The 25157-nt window shown below is 42.6% G+C and overlaps 1 protein-coding gene across 5 annotated transcripts in view; it reads left to right on the top strand.

Moving 5' to 3' along the window:
• Positions 1–25157, top strand: part of tmem245 (transmembrane protein 245) — a 152869-nt gene that overhangs the window by 61724 nt on the left and 65988 nt on the right. For all 5 annotated transcript variants that reach the window (XR_013889059.1, XR_013889058.1, XM_080208623.1 and 2 more), the window contains 3 exons: positions 19046–19150; positions 19925–20007; positions 23318–23408. Coding sequence is in view for 3 of the 5 variants with exons in the window: in XM_080208623.1 (XP_080064749.1) it covers positions 19046–19150; positions 19925–20007; positions 23318–23408 (279 nt within the window). In the remaining 2 variants the exon portion in view is untranslated. The remainder of the gene's footprint in view (positions 1–19045; positions 19151–19924; positions 20008–23317; positions 23409–25157) is intronic.

Here is a 25157-nt window from a genome sequence, read left to right as displayed (position 1 = left end):
GTGGATAGTTTGGAGGGATGTCAGAAGTTGCAGCGTGACATAGATAGGATGCAAGACTGGGCGGCAAAGTGGCAGATGGAATTCAATCCAGATAAGTGTGTGGTGGTTCATTTTGGCAGGTCAAATGAGATGAAGGAATATATATTAAGGGTAAGACTCTTAGCAGTGTGGAAGATCAGAAGGATTTTGGGGTCCGGGTTCATAGGACTCTCAAATAGGCTCCGCAGGTAGCGGACGTGGTTAAGAAGGCGTATGGTGTACTGGCCTTCATCAATCGAGGAATTGAGTTTAGGAGTCGGGAGATAATGCTGCAGCTGTGTAAGACTGTGGTCAGACCCCACTTGGAGTACTGTGCTCAGTTTTGGTGGCCTCATTACAGGAAGGATGTGGAAGCCATTGAAAGCATGCAGAGGAGACTTACAAGGATGTTGCCTGGATTGGGTGGCATGCCTCATGAGGAAGGTCTTTTCTCTCTGGAGAGATGAAGGATGAGAGATGACCTGATAGAGGTGTACAAGATGGTGAGAGATATTGATCGGGTGGATTCTCAGGCTTTTTCCCAGGGCTGAAATGGCTGCCACAAGAGGAAACAGGTTTAGGGGAGTAGGTACAGAGGAGATGTCAGGGGTTAAGTTTTTCATTCAGAGGGTGGCGGGTGCATGGAATCAGCTGCCGGTGGTGGTGGTGGAGGCGGATTCGATAGGGTCTTTTAAGAGACTTCTGGATGAGTACATTGGACTTAGTAGGATTAAGGGTTATAGGTAAGCCTAGTAGGTAGAGATATGATCGGCACAACTTGTAGGCCGAAGGGCCTGTTTGTACTGTAGTTTTTCTATGTTCTATGTTCTAGTGCCAGCCTCCCAATTGCTGGCCAGCCCCAAAATGCCACTTTGCTGGCCTCTCAGATATCTTCCAATGTCCCCTGCCAGCCCCATTCTTCCCAGCCCACCCCAATCAGCCCTTTCCCTCCCTCTGACCATGATACCAACTGCAGAGTGGTAGTGGGACCTTTTTTTTCTCTCGTGCTCTCTCTCTCTCTGTTTTCCTCCCCTCCCCCAGTCTGTTTCATTTTGGCCCCATTCCTTGCCACTGCCTGATGCTTGGTGGGCAGTGCCAAGAGGCCAGGCTGGTAAAGTTGAGGGGGCATTCCCCTTACCCTGACTTCCTGGGGGGGGAGGGGAGATGGCCTCCATGGTCTCCCTTCACTCCAGTGGGATTGGGCTGCCAGCTCCCTGTTAGCAGAGAGCTGTTATAAACCCTGCTGAGGTGAACCACTCCTGGCGGGGCAGGGAGAGTTTAGCGGGCCCAGAGTCTTCAGTCCTGGGCCCGCTAATGATAGAGAAATGAGAATTTTAATATTTAAATCGATTCCACACTAATTTCTGGCACAGAGCTGATGACACCAAAAATCTAGGCCCTGGAGACGCGTGGAGGACGTGGCTCCCAGTGGGGACTCCGCTAAATAGCCTCCATTGATCTCTCCCGGCCTGCTATATAAATACCCAAAGACTTAACTTGAACTATTTGGCAATAAATGCTTGCATAATCTGAGGCGTAACTTTGTAGTTAATAATGTAGGTAGTAGAAGAAATAAAAAGCTTGTTACATATAAAGTATGAATGTACAGTGGGCTATTAATCAAAATGCTAATTTCTTTGTTTTAACAAGCTGCATGCCTAACCATGCATTTTCATCACTGATGGATGAGTGTAAGGTTTCAGTTTTGTTTGGTTGAGAATGCCTTGCTTTGTTGATGGCATATAATTAATGGAGGTCTTAATGGCATGCATCTTAGGGTATTGAAAGAATTCAGACACGAGACGCAGAGGATGGGCTATTATTTTTGAAAATTCTTGGATTACAGATTCTGCCATGAGAGTGAGGGTAACCAATGTAACACCTCTGTTCAAGATGGGACAGAAAGATAAACTATATAACTGTTAACCTATCAATCATTTGATAGTAGAGAATTTGAATATTGCTCAAACATGAGACATTTTGCTGAAGCTTTTCATCTTGCTGTCATCAGGACAAACACAAGAATGCCAAATTTCAAGTCATCAGAACAGTTAATACTACAAGAAAAAAGGGTGCTGATTGGTTGGCAAGTTGACTCTAGCTGAGGAAGCATGAAGCAGGCAATGAAGAAGGCAATGAACCTCAGGATCCAGATCCAGAGTAATTTTAACAATGGTGCAAGATTTGAACATGTTCCTTTTTACAAAGAACAGGTTCATGTGTATAAATGTATGTCACTATGAGGATGTGTCTAGGGCAGTGGATAGAGGAGAGCCGGTGGATGTGGTCTTTCTGGATTTTCAGAAGGCGTTTGACAAGGTACCTCACAAGAGGTTATTGCAGAAGGTCAGGGGACATGGAGTTAGGGGTAGGGTGTTAGCGTGGATAGAGGATTGGTTGTCAAATAGGAGGCAGAGAGTGGGGATCAATGGGTGCTATTCGGATTGGCGGTTGGTGACTAGTGGGGTGCCCCAGGGGTCGGTGCTGGGGCCTCAGCTATTTACCATTTATATAGATGATCTGGAGGAGGGAACCGAGTGCAGGGTGTCGAAATTTGCTGATGACACCAAGATTGGGGGAAAGGCAAATTGTGCGGAGGGTGTGGAGAGTCTGCAGAAGGATCTAGATAGGCTGGGCAAATGGGCCAGGAAATGGCAAATGGAATTTAATGTTGGCAAGTGTGAGGTGGTCCACTTTGGTAGGAAGAATGGTAGGAAGGACTATTACTTACGTGGCGAAAAACTGCAGCAGGCGACGGTGCAGAGGGACCTCGGGGTCCTTGTGCATGAGTCGCAAAAACCCAGCTTGCAGGTGCAGCAGGTGGTCAGGAAGGCGAATGGAATGCTGGCCTTCATAGCGAGGGGGATTGAATATAAAAGTAGGGAGGTCTTGCTGCAGCTGTATAGGGCATTGGTGAGGCCGCAGCTGGAGTACTGTGTGCAGTTTTGGGCGCCGCACCTGCGCAAGGATATTTTGGCCCTGGAGGGAGTGCAGAGGAGGTTTACTAGGCTGATACCGGAGTTGAGGGGATTGAGCTATGAGGAGAGGCTGAATAAACTAGGCTTGTACTCATTAGAGTTTAGAAGAATGAGGGGAGATCTCATTGAGACGTATAAGATGATGAATGGGATGGATAGGATAGAGGTGGAGAGAGTCTTCCCGCTCAAAAAAGACAGTAGGACTAGGGGGCACAGCCTCAAGATAAGGGGGAGGCGGTTTAGAACGGAGTTGAGGAGGAACTTCTTCACTCAAAGGGTGGTGAATCTCTGGAATTCTCTGCCCGTTGAAGTGGTGGAGGCTGCCTCGCTAAATATTTTTAAGAAGCGGGTTGATGGGTTCTTGATAAGAGAGGGGATTAAGAGTTATGGGGAGAGGGCGGGAAAGTGGAACTGAGCCACGACAGATCAGCCATGATCTTATTGAATGGCGGGGCAGGCTCGAAGGGCTAGATGGCCTACTCCTGCTCCTATTTCTTATGTTCTTATGTTCTTACTTCTAGCAGGTCGAGGTATATGGGGTGTCAGGGAGGGGTAGTACCTCTAGTGGGGGAACATGTCGCGTACACCTCTACAAGAGGAAGGGCAATTGGCAAGTATGCAACAACCACTGAGGAATCTCGCTGCTCTCCATCGCCGGAAAAATCTTCGCAAGAGTCCTGCTAAATCGTATGGTCACTCGTTTGGAGCTGGGCTTGCCTGTAGAGTCACAGTGTGGCTTCCGCAAAGGTCACAGGACTGTTGACATGATTTTTGCCGCATGCCAACGTCAGAAGAAGTGTCAGGAGCAGAATCGTGAGCTCTACACAACTTTTGTTGACCTTGTGAAAGTCTTCAGCGTTGGTACACCAGTTCCATGATGGCCAGAGTACTGGACGACAGACAATCCTCTAAGGCATTCCCAGTCACCAATGGCATCAGACAGGGCTGTGTGTTCCCACCCACACTGTTAAGCATGGTGTTTACTGCCATGCTGAATGATGCCCTCCAGGACAGTGTTGGTGGAATCAAGTACAGAGTGGATGGGAAGCTCTTCAACCTAAGGAGACTTCAAAGTGAAGGAGACTATTCTGAAAGACTTCCTTTTTGCCGATGACTGCGCCCTGTATGCTGGCTCAGAATCAGATGCAAGTCAGCATTGACAAATTTTGTGACAACTTTGGACTCAGCATCAACGTTAAAAAGACCGAAGTCATGCACCGTACACAGAACCCCTAATCACAATCAAAGGGCAGAAAATACAGGCATTGGACAAGTTCACTTATCTTGACAGCACCAGTTCCCGAGCAGTGACTATTGATACACAAGTTAACTGCAGAATAACAAAGGCAAGTTCTGCTTTCAGTAGACTCCGCTCCACTGTGTGGGACTGTCGAGCAATCGGCCCAGTAACACAATTGAAGGTCTACAGCGCCGTGGTACTCACTACCCTCCTGTATGTCTGTGAAACGTGGACTGTGTATCGAAGGCATGCAAGACAGCTCAATCGTTTCCACATGACCTGTCTTCGCAGAATATTATGCATGAGATGGTAAGACAAAGTACCAGACATTGAAGTTCTCTCTAGAGCAAGTCTACCATCAGTCCACACACTGCTGATGAGAGCACAGACCTGGTGAGCAGGTCATGTCATCTGTATGCCGGACAAGCGTATATTCAAGCAACTCCTTTTTGGGGAACTCTCTGCTGGAAAACACTCGCATGGAGGGCAGAAGAAACATTACAAAGACACGCTCAAGGCCTCCCTGAAGTCGCTTGACGTAGATACAACCACCTGGGAAATGCTGGCACAAAACCGCCCTACCTGGCACTGCCCCATCCATAAGGGCCGTCAAGCTTATGAAGCAAGGTGCAATGCTGAAGCACAACTTAAGTGCGAGCTGCGCGAGTCCAGAACCATAAGTGCAACAACTACAGTGCCTACACAAGTCTGCCCACTATGTGCTAGGACATTCTGTGCCAAATTGACCTGATCAGTCACCTTTGGACACACTGCATCCAGCCTCAATGTCTAATGGTGTCGAGGCCCTCCTTAATGACGTTGGGCGAACAACAGCTTCTAGCAGGTGTAAAGGAACTCGGTAATGAGCTTGACTGTTTAAATTTGTTGTTAGTATAGCTATTAGCACACAGGATTATTCCTGGAAAGTGCCCAGTCTACCTTGAAAGGCGAAGTATCTCAAAAATTTGAACAGCAGCTTATGCAAACAGTTTCATACTGTTTGAAGTGGCACAATGATTGCTGTCAGTTCAAAAAAGATGCTCTGCTTTACCACATCAATGTCATAAATAAAATTCAGTACCTGTGCAGGTCTGGGTGTTTAGGCTGTATGTCCAATCTTCAACTGATAGCATGTAACAGTATGTTCCTCTGGTTGTTTGTAATAGGCAAAGTATAGATCATTGTTAACCAACCCACTTATAAATCCCAAAATAAAATGTTAAATGTGATTCTGCGATGGGTAGCACTTGCTGAACAATCCTGAGTCCACTAATAGCTGCATTAATAACCAGTTAAAGATAATCAGTTGAGCTTGTAATGTGACTTTTTTACATTTACAAGAAATGACATGCATTCATACACAGAGTCCCATCCTCTGCAAATGCAGGAATATGCAAGGAGGAATTGGTAGGGCTAGGGAACCGTGGTGCACTAAAAAAGTTGATTCGTTGGTTAAAAAGAAAAAGGAGGCTTATGTTCGGATGAGACTTGAGGGCTCAGGTAGTGCACTAGAAAGCTTTAGATTGGCTAGGAGGGAGTTGAAGAGTGAGTTAAGAAGGGCTAAAAGAGGACATGAGAAGACTTTGGCTGATAGGATTAAGGAGAATCCTAAGGCGTTCTATAGGTATGTCAAGAACAGAAGGTTGGTTAGGGCAAGATTAGGGCCAGTTACAGACAGCAGAGGGAAGTTGTGTGTGGAACCGGAAGAGATTGGAGAGGCATTGAACCAATATTTCTCTTCGGTGTTCACGCAGGGGGACATGAATATAGCTGAGGAGGACACTGGGTTGCAGGGGTGTAAAATAGACAGTATTGCAGTTGATAAGGGGGATGTGCTGGATATTCTTGAGGGTTTGAAAATAGATAAGTCCCCTGGTCCAGATGGGATTTACCCTAGGATTCTCTGGGAGGCAAGAGAGGCGATTGCAGAGCCTCTGGCTCTGATCTTCAGGTCGTCGTTGGTCTCTGGTATAGTACCGGAAGATTGGAGGATAGCGAATGTTGTCCCATTGTTTAAGAAGGGGAACAGAGACTTCCCCGGGAATTATAGACCGGTGAGTCTTACTTCTGTTGTGGGCAAGGTTTTAGAAAAAATTATTAGGGATAGGATTTATAGTTATTTGGAGAGTAATGAATTGATTGGAGATAGTCAGCATGGTTTTGTAGCGGGTAGGTCGTGCCTTACTAACCTTATTGAGTTTTTTGAGGAAGTGACCAAAGAGGTGGATGGGGGTAAGGCAGTTGACGTGGTATATATGGATTTTAGTAAGGCGTTTGATAAGGTTCACCATGGTAGGCTTCTGCAGAAAATGCAGATGTATGGGATTGAGGGTAGTCTAGGAAATTGGATCAGGAATTGGCTAGCAGATAGGAGACAGAGGGTGGTGGTTGATGGTAAATATTCGTCATGGAGTTCGGTTACGAGTGGTGTGCCTCAGGGATCTGTTTTGGGGTCACTGCTGTTTGTAATTTTTATTAATGATCTGGATGAGGGTATAGTTGGGTGGATTAGTAAATTTGCTGATGACACCAAAGTCGGAGGTGTGGTAGATTGTGAGGAAGGGTGTCATAGTTTGCAGGGAGACTTAGACAGGTTGCAGAGCTGGGCCGAGAGGTGGCGGATGGAGTTTAATGCGGAGAAGTGTGAGGTAATTCACTTTGGTAGGAATAACAGATGTGTCGAGTATAGGGCTAACAGGAGGACTTTGAATAGTGTGGATGAACAGAGGGATCTAGGTGTATGTGTACATAGATCCCTGAAAGTTGGGAATCAAGTAGATAAGGTTGTTAAGAAGGCATACGGTGTCTTGGCGTTTATTGGTAGGGGGATTGAATTTAGGAGTCGCAGCGTCATGTTGCAACTGTACACAACTCTGGTGCAGCCGCACTTGGAGTACTGTGTGCAGTTCTGGTCCCCACATTACAGGAAGGATGTGGAGGCTTTGGAGAGGGTGCAGAGGAGGTTTACCAGGATGTTGCCTGGTATGGAGGGGAGGTCCTATGAGGAGAGACTGAGGGATTTGGGGTTGTTTTCGCTAGAAAGAAGGCGGCTAAGAGGGGATCTTATTGAAACATATAAGATGATTAGAGGTTTAGATAGGGTGGATAGTGATAGCCTTTTTCCTCGGATGGAGAAAGCTAGCACGAGGGGGCATGGCTTTAAACTAAGGGGGGGTAGTTATAGGACGGATGTCAGGGGTAGGTTCTTTACCCAGAGGGTGGTGAGGGATTGGAATGCCCTGCCTGCTGCAGTTGTAAATGCGCCTAGTTTGGGGGCGTTTAAGAGATCCGTGGATAGGTTTACGGACGAAAAGGGATTGGTTTAGGTTAGTGGGTCACTGTTTTTTAACTGGTCGGCGCAACATCGTGGGCCGAAGGGCCTGTTCTGCACTGTAGTGTTCTATGTTCTATGTTCAAGGCTTATGCCTTTTCTAAATTAGCCAGACACATGGGCAGCCTATCATTCACCTTTACTTGCGCCTTGGCGAAACCACGGTCAATCACAGTTGAGCTGTCAACTAATCATCCTTTTTTCTCCTGTGGTGTAAATAGTTATGATTGTTTGAAATTTGTAATCTTGTGTTTTTCGTGATGAGTGCAAGATAGAAAAAAATGATGAAAAGCTTTGGCAACATATCTCTCTCTTCAGCCATATTCAGTTAATCTATATTGTGATCATCTTTTAGAATCTGCAGACTGAATCTTTGGAGGATTGACAATCACAGTTGGATTTTTTTTTAAATGAGACCATTCTCACAACTCCAATTGCCCCAATCTGCATTCTAGCCTATCTTTTCTGTCCAAATTATCCACTGTGGTCTTATCTTGCCAACCTCCTTCCCAACCAATTCACCCTCCCACTACAGACGGTGTACACTTGATCATCAGATCAGCTATCACCGCCCCTTATCGCTTCTTTCTTCAAAGTACTCGTTGATTTGTGAACAAGTCCTTTGTCATCCATGAGGGTTACTGTAAATGACTTCGTCACTGCCGTGGCCATTGTGCAGCTCTCTAACTGAAGCCTCCCTGCCTGACTATAGCTTCTGCTGTCCTACCTAGACCAAAACAGTGGCTGTGTGGCTCTCATTACCAAATCTCTTTATGTTCTCTTTATCCTCTGAAATTTTCTCCTTTTGAACATCTCATCTTGTTCCATCCCTCCCTCTTTGTTTAAAATCCTTCTCCATTCACTACTCAAGTTCCAGGCCAATTTTCTCACCATCTTCAGTACTTCTCTGACTCTGCACCAAATCACATCTCATATTTGATGCATACAATGGGTGAGATTTTTCTGTCTCCCAGCCACATGTTTTCCGGTGGTGGAAGGCTGTGTGTTGGTCGCTAGCAGTGGAATTTTCTGGGCCTGCTGCTGTCAATGAGAGTTCCCATTGATGTCATCCCACACTGCTGTGCGTTGCTGGTGGGACCAGAGAATTCCAGCCAATATTTCAGTTTGCCATGTCTTTCTCTGAATTCATCACTCTTCTATCACAGGATGGTAACAGCGCTGCAGGAGGCTGTTCAGTCTGCTATATCTGCACTGGATGTCTGAAAGAACAGTGTCTCTTTCCCTGCCTTTGTACCTTGGCATCGCACATTGTTCTTCTTGGATAATAATTCAATTGCCTTGATTGAACCTGCCTCCATGCCTCCATTCTCAGTGCATTCCAAATCCCAATTACTCACTGCATGAACATGATGTTGCCTTGCTTTTTTAGCCAATTACCTTAAATCTGTTCCCAATTCTTCACAATCCTTCCAACAAGGGAACTGTTTTCCACTGTTTATTCTGTCCAGACCCCTCATGATGTTGAATACTCTTAAATCTCCAAGACAAACAGTCTCAACTTCTCCAATCCATCTGCGTGACTGAAGTTCCTCATCCCAGCGATCATTCTCATGAATTTTTTCTACATTCTGTAATGCCTTTACATCTTTGCTAAAGCGCAATGCTCACATTAGTCCAAATGTTTTCCTCTTTATTCTGTCCTACAATTGGGTGTCGCTGACGAGGTCAGCATTTGTTGCCAATCCCCAATTACCCTAGAACTGAGTAACTTGCTGGACCATTTCAGTGGGTAGTTAGGAGTCAACCACTTTGCTGTGGGCCTAGGGTCACATATAGGCCAGACCAGGGAAGAATGATAGATCTCCCCTAAAGATCATCAGTGAATCAAATGGGTTTTATAACAGACTATGGTAGTTTTATGGTTACAAGAGATTAATTTTCAGTTCCAGATTTATTAATTAAATTTAAAGTTAAATATAGATGTCATTGTAGATTTGAGCCTGTATCCCCAAGGCAATGCCTGGATCTCTAGTTTGCTAGGCCAGTTATGTTACCATTGTACCACTGTCTCCTGATTCTGAACTATTATTCCATACAAATTTAACGTAACTTCCTTGCAATTATACTCTGTGCCGCTTTTAATAAAGCCTTGCACACAGTTTGCTTGATTAACCATTCTCTCAATTTGTCCTGCCACCTTCAATAATTTATGCACATATATGCCCCAGATCCTCGGCTCTTCCATCCCTTTTTGCATTGAATATTCTTTTTATTTTGTATTGCATCTTTGCATTCTTTCCACCAAAGTGACTCACTGCACACTTCCCTGCATTAAATTTCATTTGCCGCTAGTCCACTGATTCCACCAACCTGTATTCTTTGAAGTTCTATATTCTCCTTTATTCCAAGTTTTGTACTGTCAGTAGTTTTTTAAGTTATCCTGTACACCAAATCTTTAATATAAAACAGGGCTTAACGTTGACCTTCATGATAAATCTTTCACCAGACTAAAAAACATGTATTAACTGCTGCTATGTGTTTTCTGTCAGGCTTCTATCCATGTTGCTACTGTCTCTTTTATTCCATAGGTGTAACTTTGCTCAAGTCTGTTGTACTGCACGTTATGAGATGCCTTTTGGAAATCCACATACATCGACAGCATTATCCTCATCAAAATAAACTCCAACTTAAACACGATTTTTCTTTAAATCCATGTTGGTTCTCCTTAATTAACCTACATTGTATTTTAAATACGCATTTAGTGAGAGAGTCAAAGGAAAGTTAATGTGCAGAAGGAGGCCATTCAGCCCATTGTGTCTTCGTGGGCCAAAAAAGAGAAAAAAAATTAGCTACTCATTTTAATCCCATTTTATAGTGCCTTGCCTTGCAGGTTACAACACTTCAGATGCAGATCCAAGCACTTCTTGATTTGAGTTGAGCATTTCAGCCTCAGCCATCAAATTGGACAATGAATTCCAAATACCCACCACCCTCTGGGTTAAAAAGTGTTTCCTACTATCCCGTCTAATCTTTCTACCATTCACCATAAATCTCTCCTCCCTGCTAATTGACTGTTCGGCTAGGGGAAACTATTTTTTCCTGTCTGGGTCCCTTATAATTTTATATGCCTCAGTTATGTCACCCCTTAGCCTCCTGTGCTCCAAAGAAAACAACCCTAGCCTATCCAATCTCTCCCCATAGCTGCATGTGTCATATGCACATTTCTCAATCATGCCAAGCACATTCAAGTCTAATTAGTATGTACAACAAACAGCAAAGGAACCAACACTGATCTCTGTGGAACACCACTGGAAATTGTTTTACATTGACAAAAATGTCCATTGACCTTTATTTCCTGTCATGAGCCAACTTTTGGATCCAACCTGCCACCTTCTGTACACCATGAGATTTCATTTTTCTGACCAGTCTGCCTCATGGAGCCTTGTCAGATGTCTTGCTGAAATTCATGTAGACTATATCCACTGCAATACCCTCATCGATCCTCCTTGCAACTTCTTGAAAAAATTCCGTCAAGTTAATTAGACACAATCTTCCCCAAACAAAAACTGCTGACTGACCCTAATTAATCCATGCCTTTCTACGTGACAGTTTATCTTGTCTGTTAGAATTGTTTCCAATAATTTGTGCAGCACCAAAGTCAGGTTGACTGGTCTATAGTTTTCTGGCCTATCCCACACACCTTTTTTAAATAACAGTGCAGCATTCACAGACCTCCAGTCCTCTGGGACTACAGCTGTATCTAGTGAAGATTGGAAAATGGTCCTCAGAACACCCATTATTTCCTCCCTGGCATCCTCCAACATTCTAGAATACAATCCATCTGGCCCTGGTGATTGATCCATCTTCAAGAATGCCAATTCTTCCAGTACTTATCACTATGCTTTCTGCGTCTAATATTTTACACTGCTCTTTAACTAGGATGTCTGAAAAATCCTTCTGCTTAGTGAATACAAAGATAAAGTATGAACTGAGGACTCTGTCCTCTGAATCAACCCACAAGTTATGATAATATGAAAGCAAATTACTGTGGGCGCTTGAAACAAAAACAAAATGCAAGAAAACTTCAGCAGGTCTGACAGTATCTGTGGAAGGAGAACAGCGCTAACATTTTGAAACTGGATGACTCTTCATGAATGCGCCTTTACCATGTACATCTTTGATAGGCACTATCTTTTCTTTAATTACTCACTTGCTCTTAATGCACTTGTAAAATATCTTAGGATTTTCTTTGATTTTTCTTGCCAATACTTTCTGTATCCTCTTTGCTTTCCTAATTTCCACTTTTTACTTCACTCTATACTCTGTACATTCTATACTCCTCCAGACTTTCTGCAGTATTGAGTATTTTGTGAATGTCATTTGCTTTCTTTTTCTGCTATATCTTGGCCTATATGCTTCTGGATAAACACAGTAAAAAGTCTGACAACACCAGGTTTTAGTCAACCGATTTATTTGATAGTAAACTCACAAGCTTTCGAGGGGACTCCCTCTTCGTCAGGTGAATGGAGAGTTCTGGCCTCGGACAGAGCATATAAAGCACAGACAGTTTAGAGATTACTGATTAGAATGCGAATCTTTACACCTAACCTGCTGTTCAAGTCCTAAAGTGGCTGACAATGTGTGTGGAAGGAGCACTGATCACAGGTTAAAGAGATGTGTATTGTCTCCAGACAGTACATTAAGTGAGGTTTTGCAAACCCAGGCAAGTCACGGGGGTTACAGATAGTGCGACATGAACCCAAGATCCCTGTTGAGACCATTCTCGTGTGTGGAACTTGGCTATCAGTCTCTGCTCAGCAACTCTGCGCTGTCGTGTGTCGTGAAGGCCGCCTTGTAGAACACGTGAGTTCCACACACATGAGGACGGTCTCAACAGGGATCTTGGGTTAATGTCACACTATCTGTAACCCCCGTGACTTGCCTGGGTTTGCAAAACCTCACTCACTGCTGTCTGGAGACAATACACATTTCTTTAACCTGTGATCAGTGCTCCATCCACACACATTGTCAGCCACTTTAGGACTTGAACAGCAGGTTAGGTGTAAAGATTCGCATTCTAATCAGTAATCTCTAAACTGTCTGTGCTTTATATGCTCTGTCCGAGGCCAGAACTCTCCATTCACCTGACGAAGAGGGAGTCCCCTCGAAAGCTTGTGAGTTTACTATCAAATAAACCGGTTGGACTAAAACCTGGTGTTGTCAGACTTTTTACTGTGTTTACCCCAGTCCAACGCTGGCACATCCACATCGTGCTTCTGGATAACCAGGGCTCTAGATTGGGCAGTATCACCCTTTTTCCTTGTGGGGACATGACTACACTGTGCCCATAGAATTTCATCTTTGAATGTCTCCCACTGATTTGGCAGTTTTTCCTCTTAATGGCTTGTTCAATTCATTCTTGTCAGCTCACCTCTCAGCTTTGTAAAATCTGTCTTCTCCCAGTTTAGAAATATTACTCCAGTTCTGTCTTTGTCCTTTTCCATAATGATGCTAGATCTAACTATATTATGGACATTACTTCATCCATTTGCCCAGCTTCACTTCCTAAGACTAAATGTAGAATTGTGCCCCCTGTCGTCAGGCTTGTTATGTGTTGGTTAAAAAAATTCTCTTGAATGCAGTTCAATCATTTTGCAGGATAACATCCTGGTAAGCATCTAGAGGTTGGAAAGCTGTACAGTCTTGAGATTAATTTCACAGTAACTTTGTTGCAGTGTTAATGTAAGCCTACTTGTGACATGAATAAGTAAACAAAATTGCAAATCTAAAGAAAACTTCTGTTTGCTGGTAAAGGCACAGTAAAAGGGTGAGTATAATAAATCATCAGTTGGGCTTACTTAGCTAAAGAATTGGAGATGTGATGCTCGCAGTAAAGTAAAGGATTCTATTTACTCGTGCCCAGAATTAAGGAAGGCTTTGGAATTAAAAGGTAGTTCTGCCTGTGAACAAGTCTTTTGTTCCATTGTCATGGAAATTGGGGAGCTTATCTGTTTTAAGTTCATCATTGTGAATTCCATTAGGGCATTGTCAGTGAACAATACTGGATGATGTATGGAAAAGCAGCTAAGTGCCTGGTTCTTATGTAGCTTGTAACTCCTTGGAAGTGTAGAGATAAAGCCTACATTTGAAGAAAAATAGATGCTGGATCTATTGTCCATGACAAAATAAAATTAGAAAGGGAAAGCACAATTGGAAGATTGGAAGATTTGTTTAGCTGGAAGCTAAGGGAACAAATCCACAGTAATACAATCAATAAAACATCCATTTGCAGTTGGAGTTCTGGAAGTAACCAGCTTTTTTGCCGTTTGAAACCGTAGCAGCAGGTTATTGGAAATTAGGAGTATTTTCTGATATTTTAAACCACTGTACTGAACAAGTCATATGGAGCTTTCAAATCCAGAATTGTGAGGAACGTAAAGAAATTGGAGTGTTGCCAAGCTATAGGCAATAGGAAGGACCCCAATGAAATCTTGTACCTTGCTGAAACACTGAAGAGAAATGAGAGTAAATTCTGGAGATCTGTGATATGCCTTTGGTTTGGTCTCAGGAAAAGTGACCGTAGAATCAAAAAATCCTACAGTGCAAAAGCAGACCATATGGCCCATCAAGCCTGCACTGACAATCCCACCCTGGCTCTATACCTTCATAGCGAGGGGGATTGAATATAAAAGTAGGGAGGTCTTGCTGCAGCTGTATAGGGCATTGGTGAGGCCGCAGCTGGAGTACTGTGTGCAGTTTTGGGCGCCGCACCTGCGCAAGGATATTTTGGCCTTGGAGGGAGTGCAGAGGAGGTTTACTAGGCTGATACCGGAGTTGAGGGGGTTGAGCTATGAGGAGAGGCTGAATAAACTGGGCTTGTACTCGTTAGAGTTTAGAAGAATGAGGGGAGATCTCATTGAGACGTATAAGATGATGAATGGGATGGATAGGATAGAGGTGGAAAGACTCTTCCCGCTCAAAAAAGACAGTAGGACTAGGGGGCACAGCCTCAAGATAAAGGGGGGGCGGTTCAGAACGGAGTTGAGGAGGAACTTCTTCACTCAAAGGGTGGTGAATCTCTGGAATTCTCTGCCCGTTGAAGTGGTGGAGGCTGCCTCGCTAAATATTTTTAAGAAGCGGGTTGATGGGTTTTTGATAAGAGAAGGGATTAAGGGTTATGGGGAGAGGGCGGGAAAGTGGAACTGAGCCACGACAGATCAGCCATGATCTTATTGAATGGCGGGGCAGGCTCGAGGGGCCGGATGGCCTGCTCCTGCTCCTATTTCTTATGTTCTTATGTTCTTATCCCCACATATGTACCCTGCTAGTCCCCCTGACACTGAGACAATTTAACATGGCTAGTCAACCTAACCACATTGGATAAAGTGCCACTTAACAGACTTGTCAGCAAAGTAACAGACTATGGAATAAAAGGGACATTAGTAGAAGGTGCACAAAATTGGCTTAATGATAGGAAATAGCAGTGAATAGTTGTTTTTTTTTTGGACTGGAAGTGAGTGTACAGTGTGGTTTCTCAGGGGTCAGTGTTAGGACACCTGCTTTTCATGATATATATGTTAATGACATAGACTTGGGTGTTTAGAGCAGAATTTCAAAATTTGTGGATGACACAAAACTTCTAAGTATTCTGAACTGTGAGGAGGATACTGATGAACTCTAGAAGAATTAGGATCATGGAATGAGCAGACAAATAATAGATGACATTCAATGCAGATAAGTATGAAGCTCTTGACTTTGGTAGGAAGAAAGAGGAGAGGCAATACAAAATTAAAGGATACAATTTTAACGGACATGGGAGCATGTGGACCTGAAGGTGTATGTTAAGACATCACTGAAGGTGGCAGGCCAGATTAAGAAAGCAGTTATTAAAACATTCAGAATCCTCGGCAAATAGAGAACTGCAGTATAAAAGCATGGAAGTTATTGGACAAAACTAATCAAAATATCAGTAAATTTTAAATGACATTGAAAAGATTTAGCAATTTTACAACTTTTGAGCACCCTTGTGCACATATTTTATGAATTCCAATTTATTGAACTCACTTCCTGCAGCTTCTATGTAATGAATCCCATTTGGCTTCAGCAAAGATAGAGGTTGGCAGATCAGATCCTGCCCTGACTGTTGTGATGGTTTTGGCTTATGTTTTCTGGATCTTGGAGTCCCTGAGGACCTCACCAAAGATTGTTTCTACTGCACATATGCAGAGTCAGGCTCTGTCATCAGGAGACATGGCTAAGATATCTGACTGGGGTGGGGACAATGCACTGAGTCATATGTGAACGTGCATTGAAGTGGAGTTTTTATTTCTGCATCCACTTTTGCTGTCATTCCTCTCTTGGGTCTGTGTCAGATTACTCCAACTACCCTGCTGTAAACCAGCTCATTGGAGATCATGGATATGGTATCTGTAAGCAAGTTAGCAAAATGTATGCTGCAAAGGATGACTGGAATGAACACTGATTCAGTTCAACATATGAATTTGCATCCACAATGCTATTTTGCTAGAAGTGCCTGTCTAATCAATTAAAAGTGTGCAACATCAGCTGCTTCTTATTTAAGACAACATCTTCAGGAACCACTCTGGATAATCTAAGTTCAATCCGATCTGGACTCTGCAATTGTTTGCAACACTCCCATTTTTAATGTGTGCAAGAGTAATGAAAAAGGGAGGTTAATGATTTGCCCCGTGATTTGATTTGAATTATTATTGTCACATATTAGCATAGAGTGCAAAATATTATTTATTGTGTGCTATACAGACAAAACATACCATTCACACAGAAGGAAACAAGAGAGTGCAGAGTGTAGCATTACAGTTATAGCTAGGGTTAGAGAAAGATCAACTTAATGCAAGGTATGTCCATTCAGAAGTCTGACAGCAGCAGGGAAGAAACTGTTCTTGAGTCGGTTGGTACATGACCTGGGACTTTTGTATCATTTTTCCGACGGAAGAAAGTGGAAGAGAGAATATCCGGGGTGGGTGGGGTCCTTAATTCTGCTGGCTGCTTTTCTGAGGGAAGTGTAAACAGGGTCTGTGGATGGGAGGCTGGTTTACGTGATGGATTAGGCTAAATTCATGACCTTTTGTTGTTTCTTGTGTTCTTGGGCAGTCTCATCAGGGAGTGGATTCTTAATTCTGGTCTGATCATCCACCAGACATATCTGGGATGTTGTTCATGATTCAGTGTCTTGCCTTCAAGGGGATGTTGAGTTTCATCTTGGTGTTGGCATTGTGGAGATAGAATATGTTTTGTTGCAGCTGGGCTGAAGGCACCATGTCTTACAGTCGTTGGCCAGCTTTGTTTAGTGAACGTAAGAACATAAGAAGTAGGAGCAGGAGTAGGCCATCTAGCCCTTCGAGCCTGCCCTGCCATTCAGTAAGATCATGGCTGATCTGAAGTGGCTCAGTTCCACTTTCCCGCTTTCTCCCCATAACCCTTAATTCCCTTGCCTAACAAAAACCTAGCTTCCCGCGTCTTAAATATATTTAGCGAGGTAGCCTCCACCACTTCAATGGGCAGAGACTGTCCGTCTCTACCTGTAGTTTAGAAAATGTCCAAGCTTGAGAGGCATAGCAGATAACGTCAGCTTAAATGAACTTCAGAGAAAGGGCTGGAATCGGATTGTTGATGTAGAAATGGAAAACGGGTGGGGCGAGAACAGATTCTTGGGGAAGCCCTTTAGACTGTTTTCTCTAGGCATTTGCCTCATTACCCATGTGCACCCTGAACTGTCTATTTCAGAGTAATAGTTTGACATTAGTAACCTATAGAGGGAGGGCTCTTGAGATTTTGACAAGGAGACTAGTGTGCCGGTGCTGTGTGCCGCAATCAAAAACGGTAGTGCCTGTTTTGAGTTTATTTTCAGAACCATTTTCAGTGAAGGTGGTTAAGGCAAGGATTTGACTCTATATGCTTTGCCCTCACTGAAAGTCACCTTGTTCACCTTTCAGACTTTCCTCCGTCTCTATCCATTGTAAGATGAGATGCTGTAAGACCTTGCAACTCAGAGAGCACCCATTTATTTCGGTGTTACCTTTGATTGAACGCTGAAGTATTAAAAAAAAGTCTGAACAAGACAGCAGCAAAGAAAAAATGCAAAACAACTTCCTCAGCAAACTTGCTTTTTTTTTCATGGGTGCAGATACTCAAACCTTAAGATATCAGCTCTTAGTATCTACTCAACTGCAGATTATTGTGCACCAGTATGGAATAGTTCATCCCATGTTGGTCTTGTAGATATCCAGCTCAACACAACAGTGCCTATCATTTTGGGTATCATCTGATCAACTCAACATGTTTGGCTCCCACTCCTAAGCAACATCACACCTCCTCACAAAAGGAGAGAGATTGCAATAACAAAACTCCTGCCACAACACAAGGACCTGATTGATCCACCTGTTGATCACCTCCCATCATGCTAATGACTTAGACCACTGTGCCAAGGAATAACCACAGAAGCTCTACGGTACCATTAAAAACCATTTCCTTATCACATCATACAGCCCACCCATCCAGCGAAGACAAATTGGCGTAAGTGAGGCCTTGCTGAGAACCTGGACTGTAGCTGTGGTGCACCCCAATTAATGACGCACTGTTGAAGACTGCCCCGACCAAATTTAGTAGAGCGCTCAGATCTCCATTTAGTTATTGTGGAAGCTATTGCCTGATTTGGTAATTACTACACTATCATGGATTTGGCTGGTAATAGCTGCGACAAGAATTTAATAATGAATGTTGGGATGTAATCAGGTTCATATCCAGATTGGCACTGTCAAGGTGCAAGGCCAAAGGATGGAGCTGGACAATATTGGCTCTGAGTGAAGGGGGTTGGGGGGAGAGATAGCAAGGAGTCTCTCTCAGAAAGGTGAGAACAGGACGCTTTATTAAAAATGGCACTCCAATCTCTGTGGACCCGGCCTTGTCAGCATCTTTGGGTCCCACGCCTCAAGAATGATGGCGCAAAGTACATGCCCCCTTGTTTTTTGACAAATTATCAGATGGTCTGTAGTGAAAATGTGGCTGTTTCTCTGTGGAGGAACACACTGGTTTCCAGTCAGAGCCTGACACTGCATTTTTTTTGGGAAAAATCTGCTCACACCTTTTCTGGATTTTTTTTTATACATCCGGTAGAGGAAAATATACTAAAACATTTGCTGCAAAGTTTTTGATTTTGTTTTTACCAATCACATTTCATCACAAGGTTAAAATTCCAGTCAAACTTCATTACAACAAATGTCAAAGGACCAGCAGAATAGCTCCAAGGTAATCCCGAATCTGCTCTTAATCTGATTTTAGTATGCATCTGGCAGAGTTAGAAGGGAAAAGCTGATCATAATGAGTTTCGATTGAAATATTCTTAATGGGTATTCTTGTAAATAATTAAATTCGTAGCACAAGTTTCTGTGTGTTTTTATAAAGCACATATATGTAAATCCTATTACTGAAGTGGTGCATTTACTATCCATTAAATTGTGTTTTTCTTTTATTCTGTAGATTATATTTTGTCTGGAGAAATCACTGGATAAATTGATCAGCATTTTTATCATCTTTTTGTTGGTTATGGGAACATTACTCCTGGCCCTGCTCCTTACTGCAAAGGTACCGTTCACAAAAGAATAGGGAAAGCTGCATATTCTTTGGTTACTGGGTATACTGTGTTTTTTACACTTCCATATTGCCTAAAAATGATCCTGAAAACATATCTTGTTGTCCAACTTTTGATCACCTATCCTAATATTGTCCTGTGGTGGCTCAATGACAGATTTTGCTTTGTTTCTTTGCAGCACCTCAGGATGTTTTTTAATGTTGAATTAATGTTGTGTTGAATGCTCACTGCCTCCTCACTGGTGTGGTTTGTGGGAATATTTGGAGGTTGGAAAAATATTTTAAATTTCATTTTAAAATTAATTTATTGGATGTTGGCACTCCTGGTTATCCCTGCATTACTGCCCATCCCTATTTGCCCTCAAATTGAATGGTTTAAATGGCAACTAAGTAGGGGCAATAAATGCTGGCCGAGCTAGTGATGTCCACATCCCATAAATAAATTTTTAAAATGTGGGATGTCCTGACTTAACCAAAGCAATGTGTAAATAATAGTCTGGGAGCAGTTTATCTGTGAATCCTGAAAATAACAGAGGTTATATTCGAGACCATTTAGTGTGCCCGTGTGAGTCATCTCTTTCAATAGAGCATTAATGTCTTCATCCAAAACAGTTACAAAAATGTGATTTGGGCACTTTGATTTTATTTTGTTTTTATACAGTAATAGTAATCATGACGTGCAATTTCTTCATGTTTCAAAGTTTTGAGAAAAATTGTTTTCATTTTGCATACTCTTGTATGATTCTAATAAGTGCTGTATTTTTTCAGGTTCATGAGGAAAGTGTCCACATGATCAAAGTCACCAGCAGCCTGATTAATGAGACTGTTGCTAACCATCCTGAATGGGCAAAGTAAGCTGCGAATCCAAAAGTGTATTAATATACTGTTTTTGAGTTTTTATATATCCTTAATTTCCCTCTCATCCCATTATAGCTGCTCAATCCAAACTTCTACTTTATCATTTTGACTAAAAGGAAAAAGTCAGATAAGTTAATTGAGTTAAAGGAAAGTAAAGTGCCAGGAGCTGATAACCTGGGATCCTAATGTGGTGAGGGAAGTCACTGTCATACTTTAGACATGAGAACATTTGAAGATGCTTTTGGAAGGTTATTGGTGAGTGGCCACCATATAGAGATAACTAATCTATGTCAGTGCAGGTCAGTTATTATCTGTGACAGTGAAAATCCTAATATAATAAAGGATAAAATTACCTCGTATGAGAAATAAGAATAAAATAATTACAAGTAACAGGCATGGAATTCAAAAGGCATAGTTGTGATTGATACTATCTATCTATCCTAACCTTAAATATACACAAGGACTCTACCCACGCAGCTCTTTGTGACAAGCAGTTCCAAAGACACTCAACCCTCTGAAAGAAGAAATTCTTTCTCATCTCAGTCTTAACTTGGTGCCCCTTTATTCTGAGATTATGCCCTCTCATCCCAGACTCTCCCATGAGGAGAAACATGCTCTCAGCGTTTACCCTGGCAACCCATTAGGAATCCTATATGTCACAATAAGATCACCTCTTATTCTTCTAAATTCCAATGAGTAGAGTCCCAAACTGTTTAAACTTTCCTCACAAAACAATCCCTCCATTCAGGAGATGATCTTAGTGAACCTTCTCTGAACTGCCTTCAATGAAATAATATATCTCCTTAAATAAGGGGTCCAAAACTGCTCTCAATAATTCAGATGTGGTCTCACTAGTACCTTGAACATTTGCAACAAGATTTTCCTACTCTAATACTCCAACCCCCTTGAAATAAGAGCAACGTTCAGTTAGCCTTCCTAATTACCTGTTGCACCTGTATGCTAGCTTTCTGTGTCATGCACAAGTATCTCTAAACCCCTTTTGTGTTGCAGCTTTCTGCAGTTCTTCTCTAATTAATGGACATTTAATGGAATTCTTTTGTTCTCTCTTCTAAAATGAACAGCTTCACATTTTCCCACATTATACTCCATTCTCCAACTTTTTGTCCATCTGACATATCAGTATTTCTTAGTGAATTGTTTGTATCCCTCCTGTAACTTTCCCTTCCATCTATTTTTGTGCTTTCTGCAAATTTGGAATGCATTTTAGTAATTAGAATCATAGAATAGTCGCAACGCAGAAGGAGGTCGTTCAGCTGATTGTGTCCCTCTTGCTCTGTGCAATAACAGTTCACTTAGTCCCATGCTTCTTGCTTTCCTCATAATTAAAATAACAGTATTAATTATACTTTAAATGGAAGTAGGCTTATTGCAATGCAAAAGCAGTGTTTTGTAGGCATAGATATGCACAACATTAAAGGTGCCTCAGATTGATCAGACTTTTTTTAAAGATTGGTACAATTCTAGGCCTTCTCACAGGTATAGAATATAAAAGTCAAAAAAGTGATTTTGAGCCTCTTTGAAGCCTTAAGACTGCAAAGACCTGAACCGTAAAATGATTACAACACAAGAGGAGATCTGTTGTGTCTGGAGTGGCTCCCTGTGTCTGTCGTGGCTCCCTGTAAGAACAAATCAGTTAAGTCCCATTCCCCCACCTTTTCCCCACAGTCTTGTGAATTTTTTCCCTTTTAGTTAGTTACCTAATTGTCAGCTGAAAGTCACAACTAAACCAGCCTCACCACACACACTTGGTACATTCCAGATCCTAACCACTCACTGTCTAAAAACTCATTATCTCCTCTTGTTTCCTCTGATTTTTCTGCCAATCACTTTAAATCAGTGTCCTCTTGTTTTCCATCTTTCCATCGATGGGTGCACTTTCTCCCCTATTTCTTCTGTCCAGAACCCTCACGGGTGGGATTTTCTGGCCCCCCCTGCAGCTGGAATTGGCTGGTCCTGCGCCGTCAAATGTACTGCGATGGGTCTTGCCACGATGAGGCCAGAAAGATCTGGCCTATGATTTTGTAAACTAAATCTCCTCCACCTCTTTTCTAAGAATATCAACCTCAACTTCTCCTGAACTGAAGCTCTTCATCTTCGGAACCATTCTTGTAAATTCTTAGGCATCTTCCTCATCCTTTGCAGGTGACCTAAATGATTTAATAATCTTTTGCCGATGACCTAAATAACCTAAAGTGTGGTGCCCAGAATTTGGCACACGAAACCAGTTGAGGCCAAATCAATATTTTACCATAATTTTCAGTATTCTGCTGCATCCTATAGGATCATCCGGCCCTTCTCACCAGCAGAATCTTGCTGTCCACTTAACCTGACTCCCCGTGGTGGGTTCTCTGGTGGCAGGATGGACAATCCATGCAAAATGCCATAGATATTGGTGGGATCAGAAGCTCTAACTGGCTGCTAATGGCAAGCCACCTTGCTGCTGGAAAGCATACAGTGGGGTTGGATGGAAAATCCTGTCCTAAATCTTCAGCAAGGTTACAACTTTGATTTGATAGGATGTAACAGGATAAGGAGTTGAAAATAAGAAGTCTAAAAAGTTATATTATTTTTGTTGGAAAGATGTGGGATATGGAATAATGTAATAGAAAATAAAGCAGTGTGTTAGGATGAAACAGGGTTAATAAAAGCTGACTTTTTCAGCAGTTCAAGGATTAAGGTGAGAGCTTGTAGAGACAAATTAAGATGCAAGTTAGAATTGAGAGTAGGAGAAACTTCTTCACAATATTGAAGCTGTAGAATTAATTTGTGGCTGAGGCAGGAAGTATGTCAACATTTAAGATTAATTGAATATTTGTATGCAGGTAAAGGGGCTGTTCGGATGAAAGAGGATGGGTAAATGCCATTAGGACTATTTGCTTGTGTGAAAAGTAGATGCAAACACTGACTTTTTGGGCTAAATAACCTGTTTACTTGTCCCTTCTATCTACATCTTCAAGAGGTTGTTTAGGAGGAAGAGAATGGATAGTAAATGAGATAGACTTTTTTTTTTAAGAGGATAGTGGATTTTTGGGGGCCTACTCTATGTAAAGTAAGAAATACAGGGCCAATAAGTGGTTACATATTTAACAAGTAACAAGTCTCAGAATTGTTGTAGTGCAGAAGGCAGTTTTAAATTTTAACTGTTAATGCTATTTTACTACTACATAGAGATGTATAATTTTTAGCGTACAAAATTAGTGAGTGATTTATTTTTCACATGTTTAAGTTTATCTTCTATGCTCCAATTTTCACGTCAATTTTTACTGCTTTGAATTGTTTCAGCTGGCTTCCTGAGGCCCAGGTAGTCCAAAAGGCATTAAATTCTGCTGCTAACAATGTGTACCAATATGGAAGAGAGTGGATAACCCACAAGGTAAAGGCTAGAATTTTAACATTTAGTTTCTGATATTGTTTCACTTCATATACTGTTGCACAGAGCAGTATTATCCCTGACAGTTATCATGACAATTGATTTTGTTCGTTTGGCATAGAAGATGCTAGTGAACAGTTTGAAAAAAGAACAGCAGCTAAGTTCCACCTGGTGAGGAGTAGAATATGGTTCTTATCTTACAATTTCCAATGGACTTCAGGTGATATTAGATCAACTTTTGTGTCTTTGCTTTCCAAAACTACTTTGTTGGGATAATTGGGAAAAGTGAAAAACAAAGAAAAGTACAAGAAAAGATGAGTGAAATGGTCCCTGTGACCATATCAAAACGGAGCCTGGATCTTGTCCCAAAAGAGGCTAATGCTGAGAGGTTTGCTGCCATTAAAGGCTGCAATGACAAAGCAACTGTGAGGAATTCGCATGCTTAAATCCAAACGTTATGGTTCACCTGAAAGGACTGAGGAGCGCTAACCCTGATGTTCCTGTAGGGCTCTTTCATTTTGCAAACTTGGACTCATTACCCTGCACTTACCTTAATTTACATTGATTTATATAGGGCTCCTTCTAACTGGTGTAGCATGTGCTCAGGAGTGTAACCCTTTAAATTAGCAAGAATGTCAAAACAATCCCACACTCCCTAGCTTCGCTGCCTGCTCTCAACTCCTGGCTCTTTGGTCCTGATGATGTCTGAGAAAAGCTGGGGCATTGGGAACTAGAGTAAGAGATGCTGGCTGGTTGGGGATCAATGGAAGACAGGGGTAGCAACTTTCACATCATTGGGCGCAAAAAGTTTCAAAAATATGATCTTTGCGATGATCTTTGCGTCATCAATGGAGACAGGAGAGGTTCCGGAAGATTGGATGATTGCGGATGTAGTTCCTATTTTCAAGAAAGGGAACAGAGATAGCCCGGGAAATTACCGACCGGTGAGTCTGACCTCAGTGGAGTGCCCCAGGGATCTGTTCTAGGACCCTTGCTGTTTGTCATTTTCATAAATGACCTAGATGAGGAAGTGGAGGGATGGGTAAGTAAGTTCGCTGATGACACGAAGGTCGGTGGTGTTGTGGATGGTCTGGAAGGATGTCAAAAGTTGCAGCAGGGCATAAATAGGATGCAGGACTGGGCGGAGAAGTGGCAGATGGACTTCAACGTGGATAAATGTGTAGTCGTCCATTTTGGCAGAACCAACGAGTACACTATCAAGGGCAGGAGTCTTAGTAGTGTTGAAGAGCAGAAGGATCTTGGGGTCCGGGTCCACAGGACTCTTAAATCGGCCTCGCAGGTGGAGGATGTGGTCAAGAAGGCGTACTGTGTACTGGCCTTCATTAATCGAGGGATTGAGTTTAGGAATCGGGAGGTAATGCTGCAACTTTATAAGACCCTTGTCAGGCCTCATTTGGAGTACTGTGCGCAGTTCTGGTCGCCTCACTATAGGAAAGACGTAGAAGCTATTGAAAGGGTACAGAGGAGATTTACAAGGATGTTGCCTGGACTGGGAGGCATGCCTTATGAAGTTAGGTTGAGGGAGCTGGGACTCTTTTCCCTGGAGAGACGAATGTTGAGAGGAATAGATAGGGTGGATTCTCAGAGGCTATTTCCCCGGGTTGAAATGATCGCTACGAGAGGACACAGATTTAAGGTGCAGGGAGGAAAGTACAGAAGTGATGTTAGGGGTAAGTTTTTCACTCAGAGGGTGGTGAGTGAATGGAATCGGCTGCCGTCAGTGGTGGTGGA

This window comes from Carcharhinus amblyrhynchos, chromosome 2, assembly GCF_965287045.1.
Source record: "Carcharhinus amblyrhynchos chromosome 2, sCarAmb.v2.hapA, whole genome shotgun sequence".
Classification (NCBI taxonomy): domain Eukaryota; kingdom Metazoa; phylum Chordata; class Chondrichthyes; order Carcharhiniformes; family Carcharhinidae; genus Carcharhinus; species Carcharhinus amblyrhynchos.
The sequence above is the reverse complement of the archived record's forward strand: the minus strand, read 5'-3'. Positions and strand labels throughout refer to the sequence as shown.